The sequence below is a fragment of the Polypterus senegalus genome, chromosome 12 (assembly GCF_016835505.1).
Source record: "Polypterus senegalus isolate Bchr_013 chromosome 12, ASM1683550v1, whole genome shotgun sequence".
Lineage (NCBI taxonomy): Eukaryota > Metazoa > Chordata > Cladistia > Polypteriformes > Polypteridae > Polypterus > Polypterus senegalus.
In genome coordinates this window covers 157,923,954-157,936,283 of record NC_053165.1, presented here as the reverse complement: position 1 = coordinate 157,936,283, position 12,330 = coordinate 157,923,954, and the positions used below count along the sequence as shown (strand labels likewise).

The window sequence follows — 12,330 nt, the reverse complement described above, 5'->3', positions numbered from 1 at the left end:
TGCATGCAAACATGATATTAAAAATACTTCTTGGACATCACTACAAAACACAGGGTTAAAGTAACATAAAAAATTATGATGTTTGGGAGGAGTGTTCGATTAAAACTCTTCCAGTACATTATCAGAAAAATAAAAGAGGAATTAATGTTATGCCAGCATTTCCAAAGTGAAAAGGATGAGCCCACTAACCAACACCTAACACTGAAAACCTACTTGCTTTGTGACCCTTTGCCATCAGTAACTCAATGCTCCCTTGTTATCAAATATTAATCGAGTACTTTTAAACATCTGATTGGCTAGCGGGATGTACACTAACAGTGAAAGGTCCCGTACCTGCCAGCGCTCATTGAGATCGGAGACCTGAGTCTGCATCTCTTTGAAAGAATTGAGAGCCTCCATCTCCCGCATTTTCACGGCCTTCAGTTCATCCTGCAGCTGCGCCAGGTTGTTTTCATCTGGTAGCAAACTGTTTCTCTGAAACAGAAAAAAAAAAAAAAAACGGAAATTAAAAAACAGAACGAGAGAATGAAGGACTGTGCAAAGGAGTCAAATCTCAGTGGGGCTGCCTGTACTCATCATCTGAATTACAAAATGGCCTCCAAGAGGGGACACCGAAGTGACGGGTTGACAAGATGAATCAGAGGTGCAGCCACACTTTCAAAGTTAAGAAACTGAAAAGTTTTTACCAAAATACTGATAAAATAAATTGTGTTCATGTTTTGAAGGAGATCTGCACACATCTGACGTTTGTTGGGTGTTTAATTCTTTCAGGGCTAATTATTTTTTCATTTTTCTCCCGGGTCTGAATATTGTTCCCCAAAACTAACTAACATTAAACATTAGCTTTCTAAGATCATCTGTAACACGGCTTACATACTTACTACATACCTGTTTGTCTAACCATTTATATTCTGAAAGGCACTTCCCAGAAAGGAAACAGCTACCTGCCTTTCGTTTTTGATTTCCAGATCACTTGCATCAAAATTGGAGTTTGATAAGTCCGTCTGACATAGCAATAATATGCATAAAGCAAAAAAAAATTAATAATGCCCAAAGAGTATTTTGCTTTGCACAATCGCTTTGCTTTTTTGTTCGACATCAATGCCATTCTAGATGTTGTTCACTAACGCTCCTCATACACACAGGGATTCGCAGTCACGTCAATGAGTCTAACAGTCCTCCTAGCAAAGGTGGTCTACCGTAAAGTGATGGCGAGTTTTGTCGACGTCTACAGCTGATTATTACCCTCTACCCCTGGATGTTAACTAAAGTCAACATTCAACTTCGAGCCCTGCTGTTGACAAAAGTTGACATTAGCCCTAAAAGAGTTAAATGCCAAAGTGAGCCCCCCTCCCAAGCCCAAAGTCTCTGCACCTTGGAAATTATTTTTGGAGGGTCTGGTAGGGTTTCCATACTGGCAAGAGGGTAAGGGCAGAGTCCCGCAGACAGCTCCAAAATCAAAGAGAGAGCCCCAATAGCAATTGGAGTCTGAATGCACGGGCCATCTTTGAGAAGGTAAGGACCCTCCACTGCATGCCAAGTAGCCCATGAGCACCACAGGCAAGGGCACCAACATAAGTGGGAGAGAATAGTAGCCTCGGGAAAGCGTGAAATATTACCTCAGCACTCCAGATGGCAGGTGCCCCCCCCCAAACAATTGACTGACCCTCTTCTGAGAGAGACTGAGGAAAATGGAGAGCCGACCAGAAGTGGAAGGTACACAGTCCCAAAAGTGGACATACTGTATGGGACTGAGCTCAGAGAATCCACGTGCAAAATGAAAGCAGCCTTAGACAGCTGGCACTTTAAAGCCAATGGAATATAAAGGGTTGTAGGGACACCGGGAGTTTCTAAAGGGAATCTTAAGACTAACGTCAGGGGGCAAATCAAAAACTGTTCAGACCCCATAAACCATCATTGAGGCAAGCAAGGCTGGAAGTCATCCCTGTTTGGAGTGCAGAATTAGGAGGAAAGACACACAATCAGTCGCTTGGTGGCTGATAGAAAGTTCAGGCTCTGAAGAGAGAGAAAGAAAGAGGCAGAGGCAGAGCCGGTCAAAGCTCATAACGGAGCCCTTTGAGTTACCAAAACGGTGCCCCCTCGGAGCTCATGGTGAGGACTTTGGGTGGAAAAGCTCAGAATTTACTCCACTTGTGTTACATAAATGGCACCCCTCCATGTTCACTATGTGCACACTCAGCGTTACGAGACCTTGAAGGCCTTGTCCCCCTCGTCGTGCCCCTTAACTTTCACAAATGGCACCCTAGGCGGCCGCCTACGTCACCCAATGGATCAGCTGGATCTGGAAAGAGGGGTGTGAAGTGAGAAGGGGAGCATTTTGGTACTGCAGCAGACAAGCCTGGCATTCAGGAGCCATTTTGGCCTGGCAGGAATGGCAGTACAGCTTGTTTCTGTTACTCTCGTTTTATTTTTTTACTTTGTGTTACCCCTTTTGTGCATCTCTTCTCTTTGTTACTTTTGTAAATCACGGTGCCATTTATGTCAACCTTTTCCTTCCTTGGTATTTTTCTGAGTATGGGGGCTGCCGTGAGAGCCCGTAATGCAGCACTAGCTGTGAGGGTCCATTTTCAATGGTCATATTCAGCACCTTGTAAGATATAAAGGCGTATAACTGAGGCACATTTGAATTCTGGATCCAGTGGGAATACACCTTTTACATCAGTGAAGACAATACGTGGTGTGAAGACCCACTCGAATTTCACCTTCAAACTAACTGATCATCTGTGAGGTTCACATACTTTTGCCACTCACAAATATGTAATATTCGATCATTTTCCTTAATAAATAAATGACCAAGTATAATATTTTTGTCTCATTTGTTTAACTGGTTTCTCTTTATCTACTTTTAGGACTTGAGTGAAAATCTGACGATGTTTTAGGTCATATTTATGCAGAAATATAGAAAATTCTAAAGGGTTCACAAACTTTCAAGCACAACTGTAAGGAGCTCCATTATTTTACGGTACAATCGTATTTGCTCAGACCCGACAGACCGGGATAAACAACTGCAGGAGCTCAGACAAGATTTCATCAGACAAGGTTACCCCCCCAAAATGACAGACACTCAAATAAGAGGAGCTACTGCCATACCCAGAGACAACCTTCTGGAATATAAAAACAAAGACAACAAGAACCGCATTCCCCTTGTTGTCACCTACAACCCACATCTTGAAACACTTCAAAAAATTATAAAAGAACTTCAGCCAATGCTAAACAATGACCAAACAATGAAAAATATATTTCCTGAACCTCCCCTCCTGGCATACAGACAACCACCAAACCTTCAGCAACAAATTTTCCGAAGCTCCCTAAGTGAACCAACACAAAATGGCACATCTCCCTGCCTATCAAAAAGATGTTAAATGTGTGCCTACATTTATAATACAGACCGTATAGTTATACCACACTGCCGACTTGAACATCACATTAAGGGATCATTTTCCTGCAGATCATCTAATGTGGTCCGCCTACTTCTCTGCATGAAATGTCCTGACACTGCACTCTATGTGGGAGAAACTGGACAAACACTCCGCCAGAGAATGAATTTCCACAGGGTCCACATTAAGCGTGGTAACACAGATGTTCCTGTAGCGGCTCACTTCAACAGCCATGGACACTGTGAGAGGGACTTTAAAGTCACAGGGCTTATGGGCAACTTCAGAACACAGCAAGAAAGAAAAGAAGGCGAAGTTAAACTCAGGTGAACATTTAATACATTACAACATGGTGTAAATAGAGACATGGGTCTTATGGCCAGATGAGAGGATTGTTTGCATCTCTCAGAATGAAAGACAACCTGACTACACACCCACATTGTTTTGAAAAACTCATTAGAAACTTCAGAAGACTTTGTTGGACAGTTATCTTATCCAAAGATCTTGACCATAAATTGTTCTTCTCTCTTTGTAAATGAACCCTAGCCTGAATGAATCTATTATTTTTTTTACATTTAAGATTACTCATTTAAAGATTTACCAATGTTGTTTTTTTGTCCTAGTGTGTACATAAACACAGGGAACTCCAGTTTCTGTATCACATCTCGCCTGAAGAAGGGGCCCGAGTTGCCTCGAAAGCTTGCATATTGTAATCTTTTTAGTTAGCCAATAAAAGGGGTCATTTTGCTTGGCTTTTCTCTACCTCTACATTCATAATGGCTAACACGGTACAACACCCTAGTACTATCCTCAAATATTCAAATTCAAAAATCAGCAGAGCTGCCCACCCTAAACGTGAAGCCGTTTATTTTTCTAACGACGACCTGTGCAATGCCACATACATGCAAGCTACGTTTGGGTGAAAAGTTCTTCTTAACCATTAATACCAACGTATTTCTTTTTACGCACCTAACTTTGCACATTCAACTTTTAGAGGAGTGAAGGGGGTCTTTGGTGTATAAACGGAGGTCTTTCACTTTTTTTGGCTTACAACACGCCGATTTTTTTTTTTCTTTTTGTGTGTGTTTTTCACAGCTGCAATAATCCACAGTGATGTTGAGATGTAAGTTGCCACCAAGCTAGAAATCACAAGCCACTTGAGAAGTTTCTCAGGGGGTCCCGTATCAGGCAGGAATCAGAGAGCAGGCTGTGGTTTGTGAGGTTCGCAATTGTTAAGAGAAACCTGTTGTGCACCAGCGGCTGCTGTTCAGACGCCTGCTCTCTAAGCCTCCACCATCAAGGCACCTGTTCAGCATCAGTGGGTTTGGGGGGGTTGGGAGAGGGGGGCTGCACTGTATGTGGTGGGTTTCAGTTTTTGTAGAAGGTTGAAGCCTGGTGGGCTCGACAACCTTCTCAAGTTTGTAAGATGTTTTGAAATGTGAGCGAACCTCAAATTTCTAGGAACGTAAAAGAGCCTGTATGGGGGAGTTACGTGGTGAGGGGGGGTGTACCGATTCAAGTAAAAAAAAAAACAAAGAAAAAGAAAAATGAAAAACAACATCACATCTGGATTGTTTTAGAATTTAAAAGTACTAACCTGAATATAGGCAAGGCGGGACAACTCTGAGCATACACCGTGCCCTCCATCATGTTTGGGTCTCAGACCCCTTTATCTCTGATTTGCCCCCCCTCTGGTCCACAGCTTAAAATGTCCAATCAAACAATTCAGACATTGAGATTAACTCTTTCAGGGCTGATGTTGACTTTTGTCAAAAGGAGGAGTTGACGATGAGGATCAGCTGTAAACTGTGACAAAACCAACCGTTATGTTTTAGTTGGAGTCTCGTTGCCAGAAAGAAAGTTAGCTTTCTCGGTTTTGACCGAGATTTCCTGCACCATGAGTAGCAAGGCAAAAACGACAAAAATGGCCCTGACACCTGGCGAGAGATCAAAGCGGAAGCGTAAAGCAGAATACTCCAGGGATGCTATTCTCTCTGAACTGGACTATGACTTTTTGGACTCTGATTTTGATACGAGCGATCGAAGACGAACGTGAGGTTGCGGCTTCAGCTGATTGTTCCCCAGCTAGTCGTGGTGCTGAACAGGCTCAAGTATGGCACTGTTTGACTGGGAGGACTGCCACTTAACAATGACAAGAGGTTAGAAACCAGTTTACAATGCACTGTGAAAGTGACCACTGCTGCCATGTCCCAGCCGCACAAAGACAGCCCGGAAGCAAGCCTGTCGCACATTCTTGGCAAACTGGCAGCCACAGCGTGCAACAACAGACATTTGTGTGTGAAGCCATTGCTTCTCAGAAAGCTATGTTATCTTGGAAGAAATACTCAGCCCTCAAAGAGTTAATGTGCACGCCGCAGACTTTCACTGAAGGGGATCTGCTGACATTTCGGCCACACAGCACTTTTTATACAAGTGGTCCCCCCCATTTCATGGCACCAATTGGTGTTAGTGATTCCTCAGGTGGGTTTCATTAATTGACAAAATGCCTCGACTTGCTTCTACCCATTGGGGGGAGTCTGTAGTCACCACTGTTCAACATGAGGACGAGAGCTGTGCCAATGAAAGTCAAAGAAGCCATCATGAGGATGACAGCAAGAATCAAACCACTGGAGACATCGGTAAGACCTTACGATGACTGAACTCAATGCTCTGAAATATCATGAAGAAGAAAGAACACATTGGTGGGCTCAAGAATCGCAAGGGGACTGGTAGGCCAAGGAAGACCTCCACTGCTGATGACAGAAGCATCCTCACTAAGGTTAAGAAAAAGCCCCCAACGCCTGTGTGAGAGATCAGTAACAGTCAACAGGGGTCCGATGTGCGTGTGTGTGTGTGTGTGTGTGTGTGTGTGTGTGTGTGCGTCAGAGACGACTATCAGCAGAAGACTTCATGAACACAAACACAGAGGCCACACTGCAAGATGAAGACCACAAAACAGGATGGCCAGATTACAGCTTGTGACACAGAGCCTGCAGAATTCTGGGAAAAAGAGACAAAAGATGAACCTCATCTGACTGATGGCAAGAGCAACATGTGGAGATAAAAAGGAACTGCTTGAGATCGAAAGCAGACCACCTCATCTGTTAAACATGGTGGTGTTGAGGGCGTTATGGCTTGGGCATGTATGGCTGCCACAGGTCCTGGCACACTTCTCTTCATCGGTGGTGGAACTGCTCATGGCACAGGGAATTCTGAGGTGTGAAGAAACATCTGATCTGCTCAAGTTCCAGTAGATGCCTCCAAACTCAATGGACGATGCTTCATCCTACAACAAGATAAGGAACCAAACATACTCCTGAGGCCACACAGGAGTTTATCAAAGCTAAAAAATAGAAAATTCTGGAATGGCCAAGCCAGTCATCCGATTTTAAACCAGCTGAGCAGGCCTTTCGTATGCTGAAGAGAAAACTTACGGGGACATGACCCCACCCTGAAACAAGCAGGAGCTGAAGATGGCTACATCAGAGCCTCACCAGAGAAGGCCCTCAGCACCTGGTGATGGCAGACTTCAAGCTGGCATTGCAGGCTAGGGATATGCGACAAAGCCCTAAATATGATAACAGCTTTACTTGGGGGTCCACGTCAATGACAGGCTGGACTGCTCTCGGAGCTACAGAAGAATGAGCAGAGCAGACTCCTCTTCCTTAGAAAACTGCGTTCACATCTCTGTGATGGCCAGTGTGGTGTGCTGGGCTGGTAACGTCACATCACTTCAGGAGTGGACCACCAAATCAACAAGCTAATTAACTCTTTGAGGGCGGAATATTTTTTCCAAAAAACTCAGTTTTCTGAAAAGCACAAAAAAGCGCCCTCTTCTACGCGGTGGTGTGCTGGGGAGGCAGCATAAAGAAGAGGGACAAGCTGGTGAGGAAGGCAGGCTCTATCGTGGGCACGGAGCTGGGCAGTTTGACATCCATGGCAGAGCGACGGGCGCTGAGCAGACTCCTGTCAGTCATGGAGAATCCACTGAACAGGATCATCTCCAGACAGAGGAGCAGCTTTAGAGACAGACAGACTGCTGTCACCATCCTGCTCCACTGACAGACTGAGGAGACCCCACACTATGCGACTCTTCAATTCCACCCGGGGGGGTAAACGTTAACATTATACAAAGTTATTGTCTGTTATACCTGCATTGTTATCACTCTTTAGTTTAATATTCTTTTTTGTATCAGTATACTGCTGCTGGATTATATGAATTTCTCCTTGGGATTAATAAAGTATCTATCTATCTATCTATTTATAATAATTGTTTCCATTTATATAGCGCTTTTCTCACTACTCAAAGTGCTCAGCAATTTTAGGTTAAGGGCCCAACAGAGCAGAGTCCCTATTGGCATTTCCGGGATTCGAACCGGCAACCTTCTGATTGCCAGTGCAGATCCCTAGCCTCAGAGCCGCCACATCTTTCTATCTATCTACATAGCAATGGTTTCACACATAAGTCAACATAAAACATCTGTTGCGATGTGCTGTGGCTGCTGTTTGCATATGTTCAGCATCTCTGGCGGCAGTGGCTGTGTGGGGGCACGTCGATGGTCAGCAGGAATGCATGGTGGGCCAGCTGCCTGGCTGTCTTCGCACAGCAGGTGGGTGGTGGTGGTGGTCGCAGTGTGACGCAATCTGGTTTGTACCTCTTGACATCATAAGTGGTGGTCCTACCAGGCAAACGCTCCTGCAGGCATATCAGCTACCAAAATGTGTTCAGCAGCACAATCAGCTGAGGACTGACCGATCAGATGATGCTGGTACCTCACTTTCGCTTTTGATAGCCATCGCCAGATCACTTGCGTCATACTCGGAGTCTGACAAGTCAGAGTCCTATTCAACGAAATTATGTAAAACGTCCATGGAGTATTTTGCTTTGCACATTCGCTTTGGTCTCTCGCCAGATGTCGGCGCCATTTTAGAGGTTGTTTGATCTTCGCTACTCGTGCATGCGTAGGGATTGAGGTTCGATCAACAAAACTATGTAACTTTCCTTCTGGCAAAGAGAGTCAAATTAAGACGTAAATGTGAGTTTTGTTGCAGTTTACAGCTGATTTACTGCCCTCTACTCCTGAATTTTGACAAAAGTCGACATCAGCCCTGAAAGAGTTAAAAGGGCAAGCTCAGTAACAGAATGCACTCTGGACCCCCTGGAGGTCGTAGCAAAATTGAGAATTAAAACAAAACTGAGCGCCATTATGAACAACACTGCACATCCTCTCTCTGACGCGACAACACAACGAAATCGTTCATCTGAAGTGTGTCAAGATACGTGACTGGCGGCTCCGTCACACCAGCGTCAATACGTCTGCATAATGCCTCTTTGGGACTGGGACTGCCAAGAAAGAACTTTTCTTTATTTTTAATTTTCTTGCATCCAATCCTGCAAGCAGGTTCTCCAACTTGATGGTTGGTTGGCGGGATTGGCCCTCCTGCCACCATTAAAAAAACTTTACACTGTTCCAGTGTGCTGCTGAGGTGACACCCGTGGCACGTCTGCACTCGAGTCCCAATCTGGGTGGCTCATCGCGTGACAGGTGCGGCAACACGTTGTAAAATCAGTGCATGCTGCCAGCTATACCCTTGTAGTCATTCTGGTGTGTGTGTGTTCAGACCAATGTGTCTGTGGATATTTATTCATTTACTAATTTAGATATGGAAAAAGATGATCCGCTGTGGCGACAAATTTATTTATTTAAAGATCTTCTGTAAAATGAAGAGAAGTTACTGTGTCTCTTTGGAGAATCCTTGGGTACCTACCACCAGTTTGCCTTTGTGTTGCTCATGGAGTCCCAAATGAGGCACATGACCTGCATTGTAAGCGAGCATCAGTTATGGCACTACAGCCTGTGGCGCGATTACCCAAGAGTGATCCAGCTCGTAGGAGCCTCATTGTTGAGGACCTGAGCGGCTGGACCAATCCCAGGGGACGCCCACGTAACACGTGGCTGTGGCAGATAGAGGGTCATTTCCGCAGGGTGGGACTGGATCCCGTGTCTACTTGGGAGGTTGCCAACCGGGATCACAAGCTATTTTGTCGTGTGGTGGGTACAACATGCTCCCCGACCTGACCTGACTTGAATGAGGCACATGACCTGCATTGTGAGGGAGTGTCAGTTACAGCACTTCAGCCATGTTGCGTGATTTCCCGAGGGTGGTCCGGCTCACATGACCCTCATTGTTGAGGACCTGAGCGTATGGACCAGGCCAAGGGGATGCGCACATAACACCTGTCTGCAGCAGATTGAGGGTCATTTCCGGAGGGTGGGACTGGACCGTGTGTCTGCCTTAGGGGGGTTTGCCAAGCTGTTTTTGTCATGTGGTGGGTGTGGCAATGTGCTGTACTAGTAAAGCCCCCCGACCCCCCCGATCCAAACCTGACATGTAAAATGGCAACTGTCCTCCTGTGGACAAATAAAATTCTATCTGCTATTATCTAAAATCCCGCTGTGCAACTACTGTGAATGTGAATTTTCCCTTGGGATTAATAAAGAAAGAAAGAAAGAAAGAAAGAAAGAAAGAAAGAAAGAAAGAAAGAAAGAAAGAATCTAACTGTTTACAGTGCCTTTCACATCTATCTATCTATCTATTGTTATCAGTAACCAGTATCCAAGATGAGGTCATGCTTTGTGAAATTCAGTTTATATTACTGGAGGTGATAACCGGGTAGTACAATATTTAGGGGTCTTTGGCTTAAAAAGTTTGGGAGCCCCTTACCCTAAATTGCTAAATTCAAAAACCACCACCCACCCCCCAAAAAGTCACTTAACCTGGCAGTTAACACACACACAAAAAAAAGCTAAAACCTGTAACATGAACTGTAAATCAATAGATTAAGAAGCCAACTAAATAGATAAACTGACATATACGGTAGAAGAATAAAATGTTTAGGAGGGGGCGTTTAAAGAAAGCTTTTCTTACTGAGAAGTAAATCTCCCCGAGCAAGTCATCATAATCACTGGGCGTCCGCCACACTTCTGAAAAGAACCGTCCACAAATAGCGACTTCCTCGGGTGAAGCTGCGTTTAATTATCTGAGCTCTCCAACCTTGGGAAACTACCGCTAACAGTTGAAATGTTAGTATTTTGGGGAACCGCTGAAAAAACACTTTGCTTTCAAAATAATTTTAGAAATCAAATATACACGGCTCTTCTAAGAACTTTAAAAGTCGCAATTCGTAATTCTGGAAAGTGCAAAAAAAAGTATGGGAGGCTGAGCTCATCACACAGATCTTCCCGTCTGTCCTCTTAAAACTGAGCGTCTTCTGCAGATCTTTAGAGTTTCATTAAACAGACTTTACACATCTGATAATATGCATAACACCGCACCACATGGGAATAAAAAAAGATGGGATGCCACGGACTACGGATACGGATTGCTAATTCTGGAGGGTCACTTTGTTGTGAGGCGCAGTCTGAACCGTCAGAAGCGAAGCATTCATTAAAAGCAAAGGCTTCCACCGAGCCCAGTCTTAAGTCAAGGAGTTCGCCATAAGAGTCCAACTGGGCAGACAAACACAGAAAACACAGCTGACAGAACTCACCAAGGCTGGAAGCAAATGGCCTTTGTTATGAAGTGGAGTGTTGTGGAAGTAGTATGAAGACAGGAGAAACGGACTTAAAACGTTAACCACATTCGTCTAGCGGCAACTCTGGACTGTCTGGGGCAGGGGCAGGAAAAGGCATGTGGGCCAAACTGCAGGCTGTCATGAACGAAGCCACATACCCAGTCGACCACAGGGCTCCAGCAGCTGCTACTGGAGGTCTATTTGGGCAGCTGCCATTGGATGTTAACACATAACCTCGGGCTGAACTGAGACTTTCTGTCATTTTAATTTGATCAGTGCAATTAGTGTATGAACGTTATCCATCAATCTATCTATTATATAGTGCCTTTCACATCTATCTATCAATCAATAGATCATAATATCGTCTTTCCTATTTATCTATTGTAAATCAATAAGACAGCAAGTCATAAACAGTTAGGACTCCTTGGTTAACCCTGTATAACTTGAAAGATGTTTGAAAATACACAAAGTAATTGAGAGGACATCTTATTCAGGCAAGAGCCTTCTTAAGACTGACTCAAAGATTGCGACAGGGCCAGATTTCAGGAGTGTGACCCAGGAGAAGGGGAGGCAGGTTCAGAAGGGGGAAAGACAGAAGTGACATCATAGGTAGAACATCTGTCAATCATCCCTTCTGCAGAGGCGGGGAGGGAAAAGGCATTAAGCAACAGCACCACCCTTTGGTTTGGAGTGCAACTACCAGTAGATGAGCCCCAAAGCGGTCTCCCATACACACATAACTAACTATCTATCTATCTATTTATTATATAGTGTTTTTATCTATTATATAGTGCCTTATCTATATATCTATTATATAGTGCCTTTTTAATTTGATCAGTGTAATTAGTGTATGAACATTATCCATTTATCTGTTATATAGTGCCTTTCATATCTGTCTATCTATTCCTGCCTACAAGACTATTATTTATCTATCTATGCAATCCTGCCTACTATATTAATATCTATCTATCTAATCCTGCCTACTATACTATTATCTATCTATCTATGTAATCCTGCCTACTATACTATTATCTATCTATCTATCTATCTATGTAATCCTGCCTACTATACTATTATCTATCTACCTACATAATCCCGCCTACTAGACTATTATCTATTTATCTACCTATGTAATCCTGCCTACTATACTATTATCTATCTACCTATGCAATCCTGCCTACTATACTATTATCTATCTACCTATATAATCCCGCCTACTAGACTATTATCTATTTTTCTACCTATGTAATCCTGCCTACTATACTATTATCTATCTACCTATGTAATCCTGCCTACTATACTATTATCTATTTATCTACCTATGTAATCCTGCCTACTATACTATTATCTACCTACATA

The 12,330-nt window shown here is 43.8% G+C and overlaps 1 protein-coding gene across 2 annotated transcripts in view; it reads right to left on the bottom strand.

Annotated features, from left to right (window-relative positions):
* Positions 1 to 12,330, bottom strand: part of evi5l (ecotropic viral integration site 5 like) — a 217,920-nt gene that overhangs the window by 59,288 nt on the left and 146,302 nt on the right. For both annotated transcript variants that reach the window (XM_039770457.1, XM_039770456.1), the window contains one exon: positions 334 to 474. In XM_039770457.1, the coding sequence (XP_039626391.1) occupies positions 334 to 474 (141 nt within the window). The remainder of the gene's footprint in view (positions 1 to 333; positions 475 to 12,330) is intronic.